The 23,089-nt window shown below is 51.2% G+C and overlaps 5 protein-coding genes across 5 annotated transcripts; 3 read left to right on the top strand and 2 right to left on the bottom strand.

Moving 5' to 3' along the window:
- Positions 1–269: 269 nt before the first annotated feature.
- PG994_009143 (uncharacterized protein) lies at positions 270–2,675 on the top strand (the record flags this gene model as incomplete). The annotated part of the gene is made up of 7 exons (XM_066860552.1): positions 270–396; positions 456–701; positions 746–1,269; positions 1,317–1,575; positions 1,635–1,844; positions 1,891–2,077; positions 2,207–2,675. The coding sequence occupies 7 exons, from the start codon at positions 270–272 to the stop codon at positions 2,673–2,675; spliced, it is 2,022 nt and encodes a 673-aa protein (XP_066714141.1).
- Positions 2,676–6,571: 3,896 nt separating this feature from the next.
- On the top strand, positions 6,572–7,528 carry PG994_009144 (uncharacterized protein; the record flags this gene model as incomplete). The annotated part of the gene is made up of 4 exons (XM_066860553.1): positions 6,572–6,776; positions 6,840–7,024; positions 7,108–7,424; positions 7,489–7,528. The coding sequence occupies 4 exons, from the start codon at positions 6,572–6,574 to the stop codon at positions 7,526–7,528; spliced, it is 747 nt and encodes a 248-aa protein (XP_066714142.1).
- Positions 7,529–9,693: 2,165 nt separating this feature from the next.
- On the bottom strand, positions 9,694–10,805 carry PG994_009145 (uncharacterized protein; the record flags this gene model as incomplete). The annotated part of the gene is made up of 3 exons (XM_066860554.1): positions 9,694–10,614; positions 10,714–10,727; positions 10,784–10,805. The coding sequence occupies 3 exons, from the start codon at positions 10,803–10,805 to the stop codon at positions 9,694–9,696; spliced, it is 957 nt and encodes a 318-aa protein (XP_066714143.1).
- A 684-nt stretch (positions 10,806–11,489) lies between these two features.
- Positions 11,490–13,760, bottom strand: PG994_009146 (inner membrane protein yieG; the record flags this gene model as incomplete). Its single annotated transcript, XM_066860555.1, has 9 exons — positions 11,490–11,826; positions 11,885–12,009; positions 12,068–12,569; positions 12,605–12,714; positions 12,777–13,128; positions 13,181–13,274; positions 13,327–13,426; positions 13,487–13,576; positions 13,650–13,760. 9 exons carry the CDS (start codon positions 13,758–13,760, stop codon positions 11,490–11,492), a joined length of 1,821 nt encoding a protein of 606 aa, XP_066714144.1.
- Positions 13,761–18,379: 4,619 nt separating this feature from the next.
- On the top strand, positions 18,380–20,400 carry PG994_009147 (uncharacterized protein; the record flags this gene model as incomplete). The annotated part of the gene is made up of 4 exons (XM_066860556.1): positions 18,380–18,788; positions 18,838–19,111; positions 19,186–19,667; positions 19,817–20,400. The coding sequence occupies 4 exons, from the start codon at positions 18,380–18,382 to the stop codon at positions 20,398–20,400; spliced, it is 1,749 nt and encodes a 582-aa protein (XP_066714145.1).
- Between the last annotated feature and the right edge of the window lie 2,689 nt (positions 20,401–23,089).

Raw genomic sequence — 23,089 nt, forward strand, 5'->3', positions numbered from 1 at the left:
TGCTTCTAAGCTCCGAAGCTGGGGTAGCTACAATCCATCCATCTATCCGTCCATCAGTCAAGCCAACGAACACGTTTATTATACTACGACGTCGCGATTCTACATTCTGTAAACCCCCAAAACGGCAAGGCATTCAGCTGCCAATTGAATCATCGCCTTCTCTCTCTCTCTCTACCTACCCCCTTCCTCTGTCCTCTATACTGAAGAAAGTCGGCACCGGTTTGCATAGGGCAACCCCCTGATGGTTCGATAAAAGGCACGCAAGCACAATGGCCGACGTGTCAGAGTTTACAGCTTTGGAGGCTGCTGCAAGCATTCCTCCTGCCGAGACGCCCGCCGCTGCATCGCATCCTGAAAATACCAACAAGTTCCAGCATGCCATATCAGCCTGGAGAAGTAGGTTACAAATGAAAATCAATAAAGACACATTCTAGGCAGTGACTAAAACCGTACAGACGTCGATCTGACTTCATTGGTATCGACCCTTGACAACACGGCCTCGGACATTGTCACATATCAACGAGATTCCACCATACAACGGAAGGATTTGGCACAGAAGACCAAGGATTTCCGCAAACATGACGATGCCGCCAAATTGACCGAAATCAAAGGCTTGCTCAAGGCCTACCAAACCTTTATCGATCTCTTAACGAATCACTCAAATCTACCAACTCGGCCTTCTTACAGGTTTACTCGGCCCTGTCGGATGCCCCCGACCCCTACCCTCTCCTGGAAGCGTCGGTAGACTCTATGCTGGTCTCCGAGGACACACTACCAAAGCTGACCGAAGAAAACCAACATCTGCAAAAGAACATCACTAGTCTCACCTCGCAGCTCGAAGAGACCGAGTCGAGACTGCAGTCCGAGAGCACAACACGAAAGCAGCTGGAGGGCAATCTGGAGAGCAAGGTCAAAGAAGTCGAGTCATCATGGGCCGCCGTCTTGGAGGAGAAGAAGGACAATTGGGAGGCAAAGGAAAAGGCTTTGGAGGAGAAGGTAGAAAACCAAGAGAGACTCTTGACGGAGATCAAGGCCAGCTATGAGGTAAACCAGCGCCTGAAGGGGTCCGAGGATGCCGAATCCGAAGGCAACCGTGGCCATGTGACGAGCGCCGAGCTTGAGATGGTCAACTCAGACCTGGAACGTACAAGCGCAAGACTAGCTGAAGTCGAGGCACGCAATGAGCAACTGCGACTTGAACTTGCCCAGTCCAAGTCACATGTGCAGACACAAGCACCTGCGCCTGAGGATGACCCTGCTTATATACGTGTCCGGTCGGAGAATTCCTCATTGATTCGCAAGCTTGACTCCGCCAGAGTAGAGAAGAGGCGTACAAGCGAGACATCGACACCAGGCTCCGGAGTCTTGAGAGAGAGGCAGGACTATTGAAAGACGAACGTGATGCACTGAAAGCCAAGGTCCAAAAGTGGAGTGACTACGACGATGTCAAACAAGAACTCGAGGTCCTCAAGAGCATTGAGTTTGCGACTGGCGACGATGAAGACATGATTGCTAGCGCCGCGGGCTCGAATGGGGCAGCCACGAAAGAAAAGGGGACACCCTGGAGCAGCTGTTGTTAGCCAGGAACAAGAAGCTAAGCGATGAACTTACCATCTTGCGTGTCTCTCACCAAGACCTGCAGACGAGGTTGGAGAGCCTACAGGAGGAGATGTCTAGAACAAATGCCGACTTGGAGAGGTCGCAGAACTTGAATGCTCAGCTCGAAAATGACCTAGCAAATTTACAAGCCGAGGGACAGAATGCGTTCCCGTCTGGGGCTTCTGTAGCCGGCACCTACACACGTTATGCGCCATCGGTCGCACCGCCAAGAACAATGAGAGGGGGTAGAACGTCACCAACATCATCCATCATATCTGGATTTAACCCTAGGGGACGGTGGCTTTGGCGGTGGCGAGCCCTATGGAGGCGGCTCAGGCATGCTTCCCATGATCACGGCGCAGAGGGATCGCTTCAAGAAGCGTATTACTCAACTGGAGAACGAACTGTCCGACTCGCACCGCGCTATATCCCAGCTACGGCAAGAGACAGCGGCTCTGCAGAAGGACAATCTTCAGTTGTACGAGAAGACTCGTTATGTGTCAACATACAACCGAGGTGGCGTCTCCGCGTCATCTTCATCTGCCTTCTCCTCCAACCCTTAATCCATCGACCATTGCCATTGGCGGCAGTGCAAACCCGGGCATAGCCTTGGATCGGTACAAGAAGGCGTACGAATCCAACATATCCCCTTTGCCGCTTTCAGGGGCCGCGAATCGGCACGGGCCTATAAGCGCATGAGCTGGCCCGAGCGGGTCGTCTATTCCGTGACGCGCATGGTTCTCGCCAGTCGCACGAGTCGAAACCTATTCGCTGCGTACTGCGTCGCTCTACATCTGCTGGTCTTCTGCTCGCTATATTGGCTCGGCACGGCAGATACGGAACAGCACGCGAGCAATCTGGGCAGCGGCGTAGCAGCAGCCATGGCGGCTGGCGGGGGCGGATCGGCCGACTCGGGCTGGGAAGCAGTGGAGGTCGAGCCAAGCATGGCGATTGGCAAGAAGAAGGCTTTAATGGACACTGATACAGGCGCAACAGGCATGTCGGGAAATACTGTATATACATTGTTGGAAGCTACGGAATGCATGTATAACAAAGGGTGCTTTGAAGGGAGTTAACTCATGGTCAATACCGCTACCACGTTCTACCAGTTTTTCGGGACCTATTCGAGAACCCCGTTGTATTAGTGATAAGAGACGATGTGATTCTGGACGGTATCTTATCTGCGAGAGCCTTGGGACGATAGAGTGCGATCGTGTTGACCGTCTGCCTTGCCTATGTCAGCCGCTGACGGCGTGAAGACGTGCTAGTCTGTCCACTACGCTGGGAAGGCGTTGGCGTTGACGGGTGGGAAGCGGCACTGGTTGTGGATGATGTGCTGCCACCTGCTGTCGATGGTACGGTGCAGACTGGTGGACTGCTGTTCTGGGCGAAAAGTCATCGCGGAATGCATAACAAAAGTCCTTCTTCGCGGCGACAGTAATGGGCAACTATCCACCTAGTAAATCAAACCGTACGAGTCTGTCGATCGTGATTTCACAGAACCAAGGGGTTCTTGGTGTGGTTGGAAAAGTTGCCTAGGGTTCTCTTCAGTACCGCCAACCGCCGAGCGACTTTGAGAAGCAACAGACAGATTCTAAAAACAGCAGGAAAACACACACACCGCAAGTGAAATGGCACCCACGCCGGCAACACGAACACAATGGATCAGGTCTGAGGGAGACAACGGTTGAGCACCACTGCATACCTCGTGTGTACCAGCCGAGGGATTCCATCACATCACCGCATTCCATTAAATGGCGGTACGGGAATCTGTAGTCATCCGCGCCCAAAGATAGGCCAATATCACGTTATCGACAGCCACGAAACCGACTGGTCTATATTAAGCAGATGACAAAGGGGGTGTGGGCTACAGCCCTCCCCTCACGCCAACTTTCTCGTTACAAGCTTAGAAAGCCTACTTCATTCCCGATTTGATCATAGAGTTGGAAATAAACACGTTAAGACCGCACCAGCCTGGTTTATGTTGCAGTCCGGCCTATGGTATCGAGACTCGACAAGGAAGGAACATATGCCGGCTTAAAAGCATGGTTGCTATTCTCATGGGACTCCGTTGGTCTCGATAGGAGAGATACATCTGCCCGGCAATGTCCACAACGGAGGGCCCGGATGACTTGCCTTGCCGGAGAACAAGGCATCTGGCAACGATTCGGGAACCGTGGCGCTAATCTCGATGTGCTTTTTCTGTAGATCAGTCGTAAAACGGTGGTCAACTTCTGGGCATGGGCGCCGCCATCCAGGAATATCTGCATATAATCACCGTTCTGGAGGTCTTCTGACGCTTCGACAACGCAAACTATGGGTGTATGTATGTGATGTGAAGCCCGGACCTTTGAGGCCCTACCTTACACACATGCCCAACCCTATCTACTTTTACCTGAGACTGGCCGCCCATTTAGCGACGCCCAATCATCACTTGGCAGCTGTGTCGTACATAGCGGGACAGGCCGCTGCCACATACATAAATCGGAGAAACCAGACTCCATGGGGATTTCGAGGAAGAAGTGGCAAGACAGTCACGCCCGGAAGAGTCAGGTTGGGCGAACGTGTGCAGTTCCCTGTGTCAGTATGTAAAGTGCCTCGTATGAGGAAGAATGTGTAGATGAGGCAGGCTTACGCGCGCAATGCTCACACTAACACGGCATCCGTTACCCGGATCTGGTCGGACGAGCGAGACGCCCGGCAATGGACGGGTTTTGGTCGAGACGGAGGTGGGCTTGTCATTTTGTGAGCGTAGCGTGTCTCTCCATTCAACCTATCTGACTGGCACACACCAATGCAAGCAGGCGGTATACGGCATACCTACATGTATGCCGGGGGCGGTTGTGCCAGACAAATGAGATGGTCTCGTCTGGAGCTAGCAGCAGTAGTACTAGCCAGGGCCCAGCAAGGAAAAAGCATAGAGGTCCGAAGAATTAAGCGGGCAAATTGAAGAGAGAAAGTGGGCAAATTACGGCCAAAACGACCCATACTTGCAGAACATCCACATGGCCGCGGCCGAGGCGGCCAATAGAGACGCAAATAATCTGGGTTAAATATAGAATCCTTCATCTCGTCTGTTCTCTTCCCGCGCTCGCTTGCTGCTATTTCTAGCCATCCCCACCGACTACTAACCGCCATGGAAAACGGATGTGACCCTCCACCACGCTCGCTGGGCTTGCATCTGGACTAATGTCGCTCTTATGCAAGGCAATTCGATGAGTTATCATCAATCCAATCCAAATTTGCCCACTTTGAGAGGATCTTTTGCTTGTTGTCTTCCCGCCCACCGCTCCATCGCAATATTGGCCCATGTAAGATCTGATATACCGCTAAGCATTTTTTCTTCTTCTTGTTCCACAGATCTGAAGGGTACGTAGCATTCCCTCTCCCTCTCATGCAGGGTTAATTATTGATAGATCTTTGCCTATCCACACCTAATCAATTAATTTCGTCCTCATGATAGGCATGGCCAGCATATGGCAATATGGAAAGCCGTCTTTCCGGGTGCCACCGTCCAGATCTTAGCCCGGGAAGCTATTCTCGCATCCCACATCCTGAGCTTATCTGCATTAGAGCCTCCTCTTCATTCCCCGGTTAGCTAGGTAGTTATGGATAGCTGACTAATTGCGGATGATCATGATGATGGGTGATGAAGGGTCTAGAAGCCTGGAAGAAGCTCTTTGTTAGGTGTTACTATTTTGCGTCGCTACCGTCATCCGCCTCGTCGCACTTTCTTCGGCCCCTTGCGTGTGACTGTTGCCATCTTGTCTCATCGTGACCTGATGACAGCACAAACCTCCTTCTCCGCCCCTTCCTGTAAGAGAGGGTGGTATGAAGGATGCATTGGCTGTGTTGCCTATATGTTCTTATTTGCCTCAGGCAAGGCAAGACAGGCTCTCAGCTAAAGTAGGCAGGTATGTAGGTAGGTGTTTAAGAGCAGTGGACGCATGAGCAGTAGCAGCAGCAGCACATGCACGACGAGGCCACCACCAGCCGTTAAACACCAAACGTTTTGCCGCCTGCACTTGCACGCCTGAGGAGGGGTACCGCAAAGAAACGACGGCCAGAGGATCTGATTTTGGCGAGTGCGGACCTGGAAAGCGGCCCAGGCGCTTGCAGTTGAACAAGGGGGGGGGGCCGGGGTGGACGCAGACGGGGAGGGGTTGGGATCCTTGTCTGCCGTCGGACCAATGACAGCTCAAGACGCACCACGAGAGGACTTGTATACCCCTGCTAGTATTGCCCTGGTGGCGGATCGCTTGGCGGGCCATACACAAACACACCCGTTCTTCAACCGACAGGGGTCGTTTCCATATCCGTCGTCCAATAGCATGACCCCAATGGCCTCAGTCAGACTCCTAGGCGGCGGCTGCTGCCAACTATCTGCGTGGGTGTCCAAAGTACCCTCCACACCAAAGTCGAGCGTGCCGAGTACTTCAATGGGGTCCCGTCGTCTCACGTTGACGAATTGCCATGAGCCAAAACGGGAAATTACACGAAGCAAATATGCATGCGCCGGCCGGGGCATAGGCATGGGTATGGATGGACATGGGCAATTCTTCAATCAATCTATTCTGCTGCTGCCCTGCCGCTTGTTACGAGTATAATAGGAAACACCACATCCCACTTACATGTGGCAGGTCTTAGATCTATCTTCAAGCCATCTTCTTTTCCACAGGTTCAACCACAGTATATCTCGCTGGTGAATCCTTTCCGTTTTTCTTTCCTTATAATTTCTCGGGTTCCTCTCCTAGTCTTTCCTATCTAACGGGTCTTTTCCAATCGGGTCGCTTTCTAGTCTTCTCTCTTGTCGAAAGGAAATATTTCTGGGCTCGGCGGGTCTTCTTGTCTTCTTCAGCCACTTGCAAGCAATAACCAACACCAACATCGATCAAATCTCAACATCCCCTCGACCACGAAACTACCTCGGGTTCTACCTCGTCACCAATCATCACACACACCCACATCCAAGATGCGCTGCTCGATACTGTTCACGTCGGCACTGAGTGCCTCGACTGTCATCGCCGCCCCAACGTGGCCCGCCTTCAGCAAGAGTGTCCCCATGCCTGCTCAACTCGAGACCATGTCGTCATGGTTCAACGCACTGGCGAAAGTGGTCCAAGATTCCCGAACCTCTCCTCAAGCCCCCGTATGCGACCTGTCGCAAGTCAAGCTTCGTAAGTATCGACCTATCTCGAGTAATTGATGTACGCAAGCCCAGCCACTAATACCAAGTCCAGCCGAGTCCGCTCTCCCGCCTCCTAGCGCTGGCCTCTACCTCAAGCACGTCGCCGTCGGCCGTGGCACGCAGAACTACACCTGCGATACGTCCAACCCCAGCTCCGCACCCGTCCTCTTCGGCGCCCTCGCGACCCTGTTCAACGCCAGCTGCATCGCGGCCTCGTACCCCGACGTGCTGCAGCTGGTGCCCAAGACGGCTCTCCAGTTCGACCTGCCCTCGGCGGCCGGCGGCCCCCCTGGCCCTGCCGGCGGCCCCGGCCCGGCGAGAAGATGGGTCCCATCGACTACGTGCTCTCGGGCCACCACTTCTTCACCGACGTCACGACGCCCTACTTCAACCTCGACACGACGCCCGGCTCGCAGTTCGGCACCATCCCCTGCGCTAAGCTCAACCAGACCGCTGCCCCGGCCGACGCGCCCAAGGGCCAGAAGGGCGAGGGCGCCGTTGCCTGGCTCAAGCTGCGCTCCAAGGACGGTGCCACCGGTGACCTGCAAGAGGTCTACCGTGTGGGCACTGCAGGCGGCAGCTCGCCGGCCACGTGCGAGGGCATGCCGGCCACATTCGAGGTTCAATACTCGGCGGAGTAAGTTCCACCCACACTCATCAGTTCCACATAGTACCCAGACTAACCAAGATCTTTTCTGCAGATACTGGTTCTACGCCGGATCAAAACCCAAGTACGATTAAATCAGAGATTGGTCGATGAGGGAGATGCAAAGCAGTGCTGTATAATTACAAGTCGGCGAGACTGGGTTGCTCGCCCGAAAGCATGATACCTAAAAACAAAAAATGAACATACACACCAACACACTCGGATACATCGTTATTACTGTCCGCACCTTTAGTAGTTTCTCATACCGCCTGGCGTTTCTGGGCGTTTGCATTCTCCCTACATACTTATTAGTATAGGCTCGCATTATTATTGCCATGACGAATGGTACTCTTCTTTTTCCAAAACCATCTTATCTCTTCAAAGTTGCCCAGTCATGGTGTTCCGCCATAGCCCTACGGTTAGTCTTTCCATCCATGATCCATCAATCATTATTGTCAGGGATATGCCTACTATGATACGTCAGGGTACCGGTTGATCGGAACTGCTTGGCGCAGTTCATGAGCAAGCAACGCTTGGGCCCCGCCCGGGCCTTTCGAGGTTGTGATGAAACAAATGTGTGAACGTCACTGCTACCAACACCCATTATCGAAAAGCTGCAGCGCACTAGTCTTCGCCGCGAAACAAATTCAGGCCAAGTACGTGTGCATGTCGACTTGATTCAGGTGGGAGTAATAATCACATCAAATCGGCCCCGAACGTACGGTCCATTGCAACCTCGATCCGACATTACATGCATATACAACTGCGGTTATATGAACCCTTAAGATGGAGTGCTCATCTATCTGGCATGATAGCCTGTAAGCCCTAGTCAAGATAGGGGAGAAGGGGGAGGCAGGGTCCTCCATATGCACACCAGAAGTTTTGAGTCACCGTTTAGGAATTCCCCTTTTGGCGATCCGGTGTCTTGAGACCGAAGGGCGACGTGTGTGTGTGGGCTCACGTGTTTTGTGCCGCCATCCATATCAAAACCTGAGACTCGCGTAGAGTGGCTTATTTGCGACATCCAACACCTACACGGGCCGAGCAGTCATTACCTACACACACCTCTGGAGAGAATGCCTTGCAACCTAAGTTCGCATATTGAGCCGCATCACCGGCGAGTGTCAATAACGAGCATTGCCAAAAAGCCAGCGCGACCCTATAAGCATATCGAGCACCCACACCCACTCACAATGAATTGAGACGACAGTGCTGTTACATGCAGTAAGCATCTCCAAGTTGCAAATCATGTCGGTGTGCAACCTCGCCATTTTTGGCTGATGGTAGGTAATTGGGAAAACTTCGTAATGCCTGAAACGCCAACCGGCTGGAGTCACGCCTAAGGAAAACCCCCGCCGTCAATCCCCCACATGTCCACTGCCAGGGCTGAAACAAGGTTGAATCCACCCCCTAGTTCGAAGCCCAGGCCACTGTGAAACACGTGCACTTGGGGTGTCTGGGTTTCAGCACTTCCTGGGCAGATAAGGCAGCATGGTACGCATCAATATCTCGGCCCTCGCAACACAATCCAGAGGTTCCTGATTCCCAGCCTTGGCATGCTAGTCTAGAAGATCGACGTCGCTGGCTGTCGCGGCCCATCTTCAGGGGACAGACAGTGCAACGTGACATATCGGACAGCATGCATCGCAATAGCCCGACAAAAGTGCAGATTCAAGTTTCCGTAGGCCAGAAGCGTAGGTTTTTTATATCAACTTCCCCCTCCTTATCACCTCATCGTGACCTAGTGACTGGTTTGATCGTCGTCCCGGGATTATTGCCATGACCCGAGGGAACGGATCAAACGACAGACAAGAACCATAGCCACCAGACCAGAGCACCACCACCTGCAGCCCCGGAGTATGCAAGTCAAGAAGCCCCTTTGTTTCTGCCCCTAATATTTGGTTCTAATGAGGCGTTTTGGAAAGGTCGCCTGTTTTCACCCTGCATTGATTTAGAAATAATCGACAGCGTGGAGGCAGGGAGTCCCTAACTTATAGCATCCGCGCGGCTACCGAACAGTAGCCCGGATATCTCAAGGCTGGTTGGTTCTAAGAAGCGTGCGTCGAGTCCTGTACGTGATGGTAGAGGTATCCCCATATGGGCAGGCGGCATTGTGCATGCTCCAGCGATGCCACTTGAGCTCTTTTCTATATTCACTCGTAGGGCTTATCGCCATATGCAAGGCTACCTCCAACAAAGGGATGTTTTATGATAGATATCCAGATCGCACTTAATCTAGCTCGCAGCTAGATCGGGTGGATCAGCCTTCCATTTCTGTATCTTCGCCACCGCCGCCCTTCCTCCGACTCTCTATGCGCTTTTTCGTCGAGTCCTTAGCATCCGAAATCCACTTGTCGTAGACGCCGTTGCCCTCTTTCAGCTTCTCTTGCACAACGCCTTGAAGCACGGCACCAGCGAAGCCTACAAAGTTGTGTCTTCGGAGGGCGTTCTCAAACTGCCAGTCTCTACGCTTGCGCTCCTCCCGCTCCAGCATGTCCACGTCGCCAATCTCCCGGGCCTTTATCCGCAGATCCCGCACCATGGCCATGAGGTTGAACCGGATTTCGGACATGTCGTACCGCCCAATCCGTCGTTGCAGAACATCCATGACCTTCGTGGGGAACTCATCTGTTGAGCAGGGGCCGTGACTGATGGGCGCGGGCTGCAGGCCGTCGAGCTCGTACAGCTTGCCGGCAATAGGCGTGTAGGCGACAAAGTGGAAGGCGTCTTCCGTCTCGCCGCTCGTCCTCTGCGTCTCGTCGACGAAGGGGCTGCTCTTCGCGAAGCTGTTGTGGACGTCACGGATGAGCTCGCTGTTGCTCAGGGCCTCGCCGCGAAACTCGGGCGGCAGCATCATGGTGAACTCGCGGAACTTGCGGAGCGGGCCGCCCATCTCGACCTCGCCCTCCTTGTTCATCAACACCGAGAGTAGCGCCTGGGTGCCGCATGCGTTCTGGATGGTCTGGGCGGCAAAGAAGAGGCTTTCGGAAGCATCGCGATCGAATTCGCCGTCAAGCGGCTTGTCGGTCGACGTGTACGGTTCGTTTGTAGGGTACTTGAACAGAAAGATGACGCCGTAAATGGGGTACAGCGATGCGAGAGCATCAGGTTCCAGTGTCAAAAGCTCCTCAAATTGCACGTCCTTCACACCAAGGTTGTCGAGCAGGTAGGTGAAGACACCCTGAATGCGTAAATGACGTCAGTTGGTTTCTGTACACCAGACAGATGTGTTGACCTCGTTGCCGCTTGCAAGCGGGCATCACTTCAAGGGAATCCTTACCGCATCCGATTCGACTAGGAGGGCAAGTTAGTAACCACCCAGTGAAAGACAGCCATAATCGCCAGCTTACTCGTATTCCATCCTCCGCTCATTTTGGACTGCTATCCAAGAGCGCAGTCCTGGTAATGTTGATCAGGGACAGATAATGGCGCAGAGGAGTATTTCGGTAATGTAGAACAGGATTTGCGACCCAGTTGCTTGGTGGTGGTGGCTTGTAGTAAGTAGTACTCTGTACCTTGTATCTCAATTCCAGATGTTGAATGGTTAATATTGTCTGTAGTGCAACATTTGGCTGGGCGAAGCTATGGTGGGTCACAGGCCACCCCTGGAGATAAGATAAGGTTAAGCAGTTTGGCAGCCACAGCTAGGCCTATGACGACAAGTTCTGTCTGCCTACTTACTCATACCTTACTCAACGACATGCCATACCTCCTTCGTCTAATATACAACAAAGTACTATGATAAGAGCAGCGTCTAGAGCATGGCAAATTCATTTCTTGTATCCGTCTACCTAGTCTAATGTTACAGTTGCATGTCCCAAACACATAAGCTGACTTGGCCGTCCCTCTATACACACAGAACTCTGCTCCGAGCTGGCCCAAGGATTATGGCAGGATCATGGTTCTCTGATCCAAGTTTGGCCGTTCCCATTAATTGGGCTAACATCGCCTGTCTAGAGCTCGCAAGGCCTGCAAAGCGTTGTAGTTTGTTGGCCTCTTTTGAGAGAGCCCGGAGACGAGGCCAACAGCTAAAGAGACCAGACCTTGATGGCATCTTTAATGGCCCATTCTCAGCTCTTGTTCGGAAATTGGGCGGCCGTCGTAGTGTTGGTTGGCAACAACATCTTTGTCCTCCGTTGATCCATTACGAGAACTGCTTCTTCCAGCGCTACCATTGTCCACAAGCTCCACTTCGACCTTGTGCTCTTCACCACGGCCGCCTTTGCCACCGATCTTGTTCCGTATGAACAACATCCACTTGGGCACATCTTTCTTGCTCAGTCCCCAATGGTACACTTCTTTCTGGTCCCAGTTGGATGGCACGATCTTTCCATCAGAAAGGTATACGACGAGCCATATCATGATGTTGAGTGTAATGTAAACCAGCATGCCGCTAAATACTCGTTAGCACAATAACCCCCTTTCATTATTGGGGAAATCACGATACTTACGCGATGAGACCATACGCAACACTGTAGCTGAAAGGCATGAACGCCAGCGTCACAAAAGAAGGGACCGCATCACCAATGTAAGCCCAGTTGATGTTGGTGACTTGACGAATCATGAGGCATCCGACCTATATGTCCGGAAGAAATTAGTGGAAAGCGGCATCAGTTGAAGGCAGGGCGTCTTACCAGAACAAGTGTGGGCCCAGTTGCCCAGGGCGGAACAGATGCGAGGATTGGTGCAAAGAACAGAGATATGAGGAAGCAGAAACCGACTGTTATAGCCGTTAGGCCGGTGCGGCCGCCCTCTGCAATCCCAGCTCCGCTTTCAATAAAAGCAGTTACTGGGGAGCAGCCGAAGAGTGACCCAATCGAGATGCATACGGCGTCAGTGCAGTACGCAATTGTCGACCGCGGGAAGTCGCCGTCCTCCTCCACCACGCCGCAAAACTTGGCCATTGAATACAGAGTAGCTGTACAGTCGACGATGTCAACATACAAAAAGGTCACCAGTGCGAGGATAAACTGCTTTGTACTGGTCCCGTCAAGACTCCACTGCTGTGCGCCGAGGATTTCTTTGATGGGGTGGAAGGCGACGATGTGCTTGAAAAATTCGAGTCGGTCATTACCAGCAACAGTGTCTGGAAATATGAGAACGAAGTATCTCGCCTGCATCAACGTTAGAAGGTCTCTATTGCGTGGAAAGGTGAGGTGGATGGTACTTACGGCCATGAGATTACAGACACAAGAGCTATGCCCATGATGATTGCGCTCTTGACCTTGAAGGCCATCAGGAAGGCTACAAAGATACCGCCCACGAATATTCCGATCCACATCTGGAGAAGGAGGTTAGTCAAGCAAATATCATGCATTCTCATCCAGAATCATTCCAACTTACAGAGGGGTTGCTCATGACACTATCCTTGCATTCCCCCTGCTGGTTCAGCCTACTACGAGGGCAGCCACCAATGGCCACAGGGGTTGTGTAGCCACTGGTGATTGCACCTAGGCCAGCGGAATATGACAGACCAATCTCGGTCAGGAAGAGGCCAATACCCACACCACAGGCTGTCTTGATTGTAGTGGGAATCATCTTGACCAGCCACTGTCGCATTCCTGTCAACGCTAGAATCAAGAAAATGCAACCCTCGACAAACACTGCAGTGAGAGCAATGCGGTAGGGCACCATACCACTACCGTGCCAACCGACAACTTGGTAGGTGAAGTATGCGTTCAAGCCCATACCAGGACTGTTTAAAGTCAGCTTATATACGGTATACTAGTCGATGAATTAATACTCACGCTAAAGCCACTGGAAGATTCGTCAGGAAGCCGAAGGCAATACTCGCCAGGCCCGCCAAGGCAGCGGTAGATGTGACCAGGTCCTGTTTCAGTACTGCAAATATGAGGTCAGCTAGGACAAGCAGGAGGAGTGATGAATTACCTACAGTTCAGGCAAGCGTCGTACTTCGGATCCTTGTTACAATGCGCGTCTCCATCCGTTCCATTGCAAATGCAAGTGCCCCCAGAATCCATGAGGACAGCAGACTGTCAGGGTATCGTCAACAGTTTTGTCCTGGCAAAGTGTAGGTTCTGTTTGTGACTCACGTTGACGGCAATGATGTATGCCATAGTGGCAAAGGTGGTGAGGCCAGCCCGTATCTCCCGATAGAAAGATGCGCCTGGTATTTGTTTGGGCTGTGATACCAGGGGTTAGTCAATTGGGACTCGCCGAGGTCATCCAAGCCCAGAAGGAACCAATATAACTCACATGACCAGAGCCATCAAGACGGAAGACCCGACCGAAGGTAGAGCGGTTGATGCGATCCTCCAAAACAACAGCCTTGTCTACAACCTTCTCGAAGAACCCTTGGAACCCCATCGTGCTATCTAGCGCTCGGCGAGCGGTTGCCTCGCTAGGATGGGAGGGTTCCAATCAGTTACGAATACTGTGTGTGCGGTTGATGAAGACAAAGTTGATTCATCAAAAATATGGATGAGAGTAGCTGCTTTCCTGGAGCAGGGCCCATGTGAGGATTTCAATCCTGTGTCCTATGTAGGTAATTATGTTAATGCGGCCAGAAGTGACAAATTGAATGGATGTAGCACATTCGGCGAAGTGGAAGATTGACACTCGACCAGGGGACGGCAAGCTTACCTTGGGTACGAAGGAGACACAAAATCGAAATTAGTGGTGCCACCAACTCGTTACCGATCCTGCACCCCAGAACGCGGAAGAAGTAAGATGCTTCTGGCGCGTCTGAAATATGACGAAAGGTGAAGAAAGATTTGTCAAAGGAAGGAACGCTTTGCCCCTGGGCAACACTCGCCGATGGCGCAGTACGTAAGGAAGATAAAGAGGAATAGGTATGCAGATACCTATGTGGCTATAACAGGCATTGTGATGATTAGTTGCTACTCCCCAAATGCTTCAAGTAGGCGCAGGGAACTTGGATGGGAAAGATGAAGTTCGTCCAAACTCATCACTTACCTTGCGTCCAGAGAACGCACTATGGTCTTGGTAGGATTGGTGGGGATTTGGGCAAAGGGAGGCCTGGACGAGAGTTGTTGACCACTAAAAGTCTGACGGACCTTCAAGTTGGGAGCCAGGTAGGTTATTTTCCCACCAAGCTGTTGATGCTCGTGAGTAGATGGTGAAGCTTAGGGTGAGGCGTTGTTTTGGGAGAGCTGAGTCTCTAGCGGCGAAATTTCGATGGTTGTAGGAACAAGGCAATTCTGTTCTTCCTGGTCACCTTAGGCCACGGATTTCCTGGAGCTCACTTACTAGGTTGACAGTAAGAGTGAGGATGTGATTTCTTAGGTACTTGGTTTTCTCGACCCTCCCATAATTGTATGCTTGACTTATTATGACGGTTGCAACCACTGGTTGGATGTGTACGGTGTATGCTGGTTTGATAATCACAATAGGACTGTGAGACGGCCAAGGAACGACGGGCATGAACTTATGCACGAAGGAACTACTTATGGCATTCAAGTGTTACTGGGCGAACTTTCTCATCTATACTGGATGGACTGCTTCTAATCTCTGTCCTCGACAAGGGTCACCTTTGGGACTTATGCGAAGGCAGTTTGTGAATGGTCAAATGCCAGAGTAATAGGGCCTTTTTGATGACCATATCTGCAACCATGTGGATGTCATGTAGACTACCGAATTGCATGGATTTTATTAGACGAACATTGTTTGCGCCGACTTTAGGGTTATTTTGCAGCAAAGTCATCTGCAGGAATCAAGTCCACATGAACATAACATCCGTCCGTCAGTTTGCTATGAGATCTGTGTCCCCATTCAACCCCTTACCCCTATCAACGCCTACCAACCTTTATCGACTTCGACAGTCAGCTCGGACTCGAATATGGACTCGAACATGGTAGACCTGGAGCGTAGTGGGCCCTCCTGTTTCTCGAGAACCACATTGAATTGTGCGATGCGAATATGACCAACAGGGGCATCATTGGAAGGCATAACAGGGTTAGGCTAGACTATGGCTAATTGCATGAGACAAGCGGATCATTTGCATGTTAGCGATTTCGTGTAGCACCAATTGGTATATAGGGGCGCACAAGTATGCATGTGCAACCAGAGCAAAGCCGTTCTATATCTTGTACAAAACCCGAAGCCATTTACAGTCCAATGCCACTGGGCGTGCAGCTTGCTACCGGGCTGGCTCACTGCATGTCCATCACCTTTCACCTAGGTAGAGTCCCGCTGGTAATGTCACATCCGCCTTAACGTCTGATTTCTTGGCCACCGAAGAATGCAAGGATCACTAAACTATGTCGATGGATGCTGCAGTTCTGTGTGGCTTGGATGAGCATGGTAATTGCTCATTGAACACCTCCAAGTAGTGGTGTGGGCCATAGATTCCAGTAGATGTCCGACTGAATGTGAATCAGGAGCTGATCCATTGAAGACAGCGCTAATGGGATTATCTTCGAGGATAAGTCTCCGAGTCTCGTGGCTTGCCTCCATATAAGGGAATTTCAGCTCAGCTGCAAGTTTCATACAGACGGCTCGGACTGCTGCACCCATAATCAGCTCTTGGCAGTCCCTAGGAGAACGAACTAGGTCTGTACAAAAGAATGTTAGGTGAGGTAAATTGACTCCTATCCTAACCGCCCCTGTCAGCAAGATGTGCTATCCAAAGCCGATTCGGAAGGAGATAATAGAATATCAACAGTTATAGACTTGCTATTCCATGGAAGTCAAAGAGGCCTACCGAAATCAAAGTCTCTATGATTTTCCTGATGAAGTCGGATCTGACCACGCCATTTGACCTGGGAGCTGCGGAGAGTTTTTCCATGTCATGCTCACGGTTCCGTGGCTCCGATGCTAATCCATGCTGAAAGACATCAACGTGCATTGGAACACGTCAAGTGCCATCAGAGTATACGGGGAAATATATTAATGTTCGGCCGAGTGGATATTAAGTTACGTATTGTCAATCCCAACCCCTGAGGGACTTTAACACTAAGAGGGGCAGTCTTAAGGCTTACTTGATTGGCTACTACCCATGCTCTCAGCTGAATGTAGAACGATTCCAAACTATCGTCTGTGTAGCCATTAGACGCGCCTGTAATGTCTTCCATAGGCTGTGTGCTGTCTCATTGCTTGAACCAGGCCCAACGTCTAGGGTCTCGAAGCCCAGTGGAAGCGATTGATGGCGCATGGTTTGATAAAAGCCCCCAAGAGACTGTCCAATCTTCCCATATGAACTACATATGTCATGACACGTTGGGTTCCTGAGTTAAGCACCGGCTTTGTGTCACAGACTTGATCAAGTACTAGATCGAGGCTCGGTAGCTCAGTAGGACCACACGATGCCAAGCCAGCAAAGTTAATGACTGGTAGGCGAGAATTGTTGTTTGCATTCGTATGCTTCTGGGACGGCATCTTTAGTTGTCATACAATCCACTCGCTTGGTAAGGTGAAGGACCAAACAGCAAGGCATCATGCAGAATCCAAGCAAACCTACATCCTTCTTACTCACCTATCTGGTGCCCATGGGTCTGTCGCGGAGATGAACTGTTGTGGAAGATAGTCTCATGGTTTCATCGCTCACTTTTTGAACGTGTTTGGGTGCATGGTACACCGATTTTGAGGCTAGAACTCTACTGATATGTAGAGTAAGTTTCCTATTCAACCAGTGGACGTCATTAGGCCTCGACGTAGCCATTGCCCTTGTCTTCTATCTTTCGACGTATGGAAGGTCGTTCATGAAGTGGAAGGATATCTGTCCTAGTATATATCAACCACTGGCTTCAGGGAAGCCTACATATGGACTTACAGAGTTGTTATGTGACCTAAGACTCGGATCCAGTCCAGATATCATCAAGCACACAGAAGTATTCGATCAAAGCCTGTACAACCCAATCCAGAGATTGACCTCTGATCTAAGAAGCATCATCACCGTCACAAGGCAGCACAAGACGGAAATTCCCAATCTCGACAACTTGTACTTGAGAGCCCAGATATCGATTGGATGGCATTGTTGCGCCTCGGCTATATGTATGCTGTCCGATGATTCCACGAAAAGAGAAAAACAGGTACAGCCATGAATGTGGCATTATATTCACTCCTTTCACGCGAATGCTTGACCAGATCTCGGCCACGTTTCTAAGTACGCAAACGGGTTATTTCTCAACCTCAGTTTAAGGCGACAGGAAGGGACATTGAATGTAGAAGTATTCTAGAAGTATTGAGTATTGAGAGGTCAGTGGCTACCGGTCCTCGCCTTCTCCTATTCTTGTCCACTCCTGCATGAGCTCAAATATACTATGAGAGTCCAGGTTGGTTAAACGAAGCAAATCTCTAGACCACACAAATACACCTTGGAATACATGAATTATTGACGTGTGTTATTGAACTCGAGTATCGGCCCAAACAGGAAGTCCTCTCGGGTGGGTGCGTCTGATCTGATCTCCCTTTTGGATCGCACCTTCCCTGCGACCTTCCTCGAGGGAATCCAAGCCCCAGAAAACTAACGGCAACGAAATCTAGGTTGTCTTACATTCAAGTCCTTGCATTCAAGAGACATCTAGTAAACTGCGCATTTTCTTGTCGTCGCACCCCCCGTTTCTTCCAGCCCCGTCCACCTTGCATCCTTGACACCATATTACGTATCGTCCGTGGCCTACGCTCAGCAGTTGTCTGCCAGTGGCCTGTGAATTGAATTTCTTTGTGGTTGTTCTTCAACTCGATACCGAATGCGACCCCTAATCTAGACAGCCTAGTCTTGACTGCAATTTTCCTAGTATATCTCATATTTTATTGATTTCCAGCATGTGAAAACCAATCAGGCAATATCTCGACGACCATAATTATTTGAGCGGACCTTCGATCTTCGAGCCATATAGGCAGCTATTTTACTACATTATACCCCGATCGAGTTCATAGGAGAGACCATATTGTGGCATTCAACTCAACGCCAAGAGCCCCCCAAGATTATTCTTTACCCTCCCCGGCCTCACTTGGTAGATATCATGTTCGATGTTCTGTGGACCGATCCGAACCGAGAACTCGTGGGTGAGAGGAGAGTTCGCAAGGAGCTCGAGGCGCAAAATAGGGAGAAGGAGCAGAAGAAGACCGGGATAAACAGGAATTCCACGTCGACCAGCAACTCCTCTTCTAGCGAGAGAAGCTTCGGTTTATTTTCCAGCAAAAACCGGAAAAAGGCTTCTACATCGTCCAAGCCTGCGACCCAGAGGTTTTCAGCGCCACATACGCCAGCGGATGAACCGAGAAGCCAAAGAACCTCCGGTTATGGCGTCAAAGCGCTCTTGTCCCATGAGGACGTCTCTGCAGTCACTGTCAAGCCAGTCAGCAGCAGCAATGTTACCCACGAGAGTATCCCTCAGGCGTTCGATGCTAGCTTGAGCCTCTCGTCTCGAGGTAAGTGGGCTTTGTTTGTACTTTGGTTGAACAGTCAACTTACTTGCAGGAACGTTAGAGTCAGTCAACTCCAAATGGACCCAACCCTCGCTTATGACATCGACCACTTTGAGCGCGGCTTCCCAGAGAGACTCTATGTCGACAAAGTCTGAACATTTGATACAGGCACTTGGGCCTTCATCATTCATAACTAAAAGTACCGATATCACAGTCTCTCTACGGAATTCCAATCCCGAGGTTGGCCAGCTCGTGCCGGAAGTCCAAATATCGTCGGATGGGGTGAAGGCTGAGACACCCCCGTTGCCCGAAGTGCCAGAGGAAGGGTACATACGTCGCTCTTCTCATTATGTGTTTATCGTTTACTGATTTATGTGTAGCGTCCTCGCCCGTTCAACAGCTCTTGTCCGTATCTCCTCCCACCACAGACACCGCCCCCTAAATATCGTAGCGCTGCGAGCTTGTATACATCTGGCTGGAATGGTGCCGACCAATTAGGGAATCCAGACGCTTGGAAACCTCCACATGAGTGGGATTGCACATCGCCCAGAGAGTTATGTTCCTCTCTAAGGCACAGAGTCCAGCCCCCGCCTCCTGGTGATGGAATTCATTATTTGTCACCCGATCTCTCGGCCCTGCAAAGGGAGGTGCGCATCATGGCTGCCGCAGGCCCCGAGCTCACCTTAGCCAGCCTCAAGGCTGGAATGGGAGACGCCACCGATCCCATGATGTACAAGGAGCTTGAGATGAACAAGAAAAGGTGGATGTTTTTTGTTTTACATCAAGGGGGAGGGTATGCCAGTCTTGATCAGACTATACCACCTCGCGACTTGCAATCTACCTCGCGGCCTCCAAAGGTCCTCGCAATTTACGAAACCCAGGGTAAGCCCCCTAACAATTTCTCCTGAAGATTTGCTGACCTGATCCCTCTGTAAGCATCTGCATCGTTCCTGGCGGCCTTACATCCGACCATGACGATATCACATCTATCGCAGAATCCAATCTACCCTAGCCTTTTCCCCAACGTCCAGCCGATATTAGTGCCTGCAATCTCATCGAGTGCTGCCTCGCGGTCTCTACCTCCGAAACTGTATTCAGCAGTCACATGTCTATGCATGCCAGCACTGTTCGCTTCGGCAGAGATACCCCCTTTCCTGAGGCACATTCATCAATGTCTCGCCCTGGCGGGGCTTTACACCTTACCATTATCGATCCTCAGCCAGTGTCGGCTTCTATGGGACCTCTGCTTCGACAATGGCTCTTCGAAAAGCTTCTGATCAATCTGGAGCAGTCATCTCGCACAACATACCCAAGCGAAACACTGCCAGCCTGGCTAGGGCTGGGCCGCCTGCGCGGACAGGGCAGCACCATCGTAACCGTTTCAGTTCCAGCTATTCCCGAGGGACTGGGGAAGATTGAAGGGGTAAAGAAGCAATCCAGTGCCAAAACCGAACTGCGATGCTTGGTCATGAGGATGCTCTGGCAGGAGGTATGGGGCGGCTTTGTCCGCGCGAATAGATGGTGGTGGGAAGAAAGGGATATAGTGGCAGAGTGCATTGAGCTTGGAACCTACTGGCAGCACTCTCATATCGTCGCTGTGAAAGAAGATAGGTAAACTAGCTGTTCGTGGGTACGTTCTCATGAATAGCGTAACGATGTCGCATGAGACCAGGAGGTGTGCAGATGGCTTGGCTAGAGACTCACATTTGGAGATACCAATCTGGGAGTACGTCTAAATTGATAGCTTCGCGACCGCCATTATTCCAAGTTTCTCAAGTCGCATTTGGGTCCTAGCACAGTCAAGCTCTGGACCCTAACGAATGTGCCAATGCAGAAATTGGGCCTGAACGCTTCACAAATCAGTGTTCGGGTTAGGATCATCCTGCTGACTCTACTGCAGGTGATTATCCTCCGGTTCATGTCGGAATATTGGCGTGACAACAAGTACGACTCAAAGTGTTGCCCCTTCGAGGTGGCATCAGAGGAACAGCAACTTCGCTACCCGCGCCAAACTTCGACTACCTAGGATATACCATACGACCCATCCTCCTGTTGGTGCTCGGGATGTTTTAGCCAGGAGCTGGTGAACCAGGACGGTCGGTGTATGGGGAAAATATTACATGCAGGTACTAGGTGATGTCGACCCGGACAACATTAAGACTGCTCTGGGGTGGCCTAGCCCGATGGGTAGCGTGTAGTGATCGTGTCCAGTTCAGGGGCGCTCGAGTCCGAATTCGAATCTTTCGACATGTATTGCAGAGTCGTATACTTGTGTACTGGTCAACCGGGGTGGTCTAAGGGAGAGGGAATAACGGGATTGATTTTATTGCCTCAGGATGGGTGCAACGTGCCGAGCAGAAAACTAGAAGGCCACGGATGGAGACTCACACCACAGCAGGAGTCATTGAAAAACACACACAGCGTTTTGATACGTAGTATATGCAAGTCGGAGAAAAAGAGACAGTTGGATGCAGGCACCTGCATTCTCGCCGCAACCGGTGAGGTAAGGACCGCCTCCGGGGGTGGTGCGGAACCCCCGCACTAGTTGACGAGACGTAAGGAGACGTAAGGAGCAGCACCTGTACCGGCGACGGGAAGTAGGAGAGAATGTACCAATAGGCTTTGAAACCGCAAATTCAGAAGGAAGCAAGGCGTCATGAAACAATCACAGGTGGCGATGCAATGCTGTACTGCGATCACATCGCGTAGCGGCATCGAGGGCATTCTGTCCATGCGGGTTGGTATGTTTGTGGCTTGTCGATATGCTTGCCTCTCTGCTGCCCTCTAGAGTCGTTTCAGGTTTAGAAATCGTTCACATCTCGCCTGCAGAAGATCATCTTGGTCGAGCACGCCACACGGGTTGTCGGCGAAAGCCTAACTCCATTCCCATCTGTTTGTCTTCTTTCTTCTTCTCAGGCTTCGAAACACGTGTTAGAAGTTTGAGGAAACAAATGTTGACCGTACCCATGGCATTGTGCAGCTCTAGACAGATTGACAACTCAACGGCAAAAAGAAAAGAAGGATACATCGGGAAACCCTTGAAGTTACTTCGAGTGTCCTGGTTACCCTCGTCTCGCTTCTGCAAGAAAGGTTGCATTCGATGGTGCAATGACGGGAGGAGTCCTTCAGCCTCCTGTCCTCCTTGCTCGCCGGCCCAGCTTCTCTAGCAGGCAACCGTAAAGCGTTCCCTTTTACGATGTAAAAATAACCAGAAAAGGCCTCTTTTCGATGTTGTTTGTTATCTGACCCTTACATGCCGGTATTGGTCCCACGGCCCTGTCCTGTCCCGGCTCTAGGCAGCCAGGAACGATTTCACGAGTTTCCCGCCTGGGTATCATAGCGAGATCTAAGCCAGGGACACAGCAGCGGGATTGTGTTTCGGCCTGTTCGGACGCACACGTGATGCCCGCTGTGCACGTCTTTCGAAGGGTCTATCTGGCTGTCTATCCCAGAGAGTGAGGTCGCAAATGTGCTTCATCCAGCGTGCTAATTAGCCAGGCGAGGAATGCTAGAGCCAGATATCGAATTGACGTGTACTGGGGAAAGCTGCGTCCACCCTTTTCACCCAACATTGACATCATGTCGCCAAACTCCAAAACGGCCCGGGCATGCCGTTCTCGGTGAGTGCATTGTCCTCTATCTCGCTGTTGCCGAGGGGAAGAAATATCGGTAAGGCCACCAACGTCCCAGGAAGACTCACCGCATCGCACAGACTGCGGGACAAGCCTTTCAAAGCGACTGTGAGGCACAAGCGAAAGACTGGTAAGTACATGTAATTAGCGAGTTGCACATCATTCTGAAGATGTCCGCATCCGGCGTAGGATCGCTAGGCCCGGAAATTGCGTGCATCTACTTTTCTAGGCATAATAGCCAATCAAAGTCGCTAGCAGCGTGGAAGACCAGAAAGCCCCCTTTGCTTCCGACCACTGCGAATGTTTCGTGGTGGTGTGCAATGAAGTCAAGTCAGGCCAGGCCTGGAGCTCATATCAACCACACCACATGTACATAATAGGAAGCATCCGTCGATTTTTGTTTCCCTCGCGTGATCGCCGTTCCTGAAACAGGTAGGTACAGAAAGGCAAGTCACCAAAACTGAAACATTGTTAGTGGTTAGGTAGTGTGGTATCCACTGCGGGGGAAAACTGGGGTAAGAAAAAGACTTAGCCAGAACTTGGTAGTCAAGGCGGAGGAAGTCATACTGTATGTCACGGGTGTAGAAAGAACATACTCCGTACAAACTACCCCTATCTTGACCACACAACCCAGAGATAGGGCGTCTGAGACACTGGAGAAGACATGGACCG

This window comes from Apiospora phragmitis, assembly GCF_038363925.1.
Source record: "Apiospora phragmitis strain CBS 135458 chromosome Unknown utg000008l:1.0-3514335.0:1.0-3519231.0, whole genome shotgun sequence".
Lineage (NCBI taxonomy): Eukaryota > Fungi > Ascomycota > Sordariomycetes > Amphisphaeriales > Apiosporaceae > Apiospora > Apiospora phragmitis.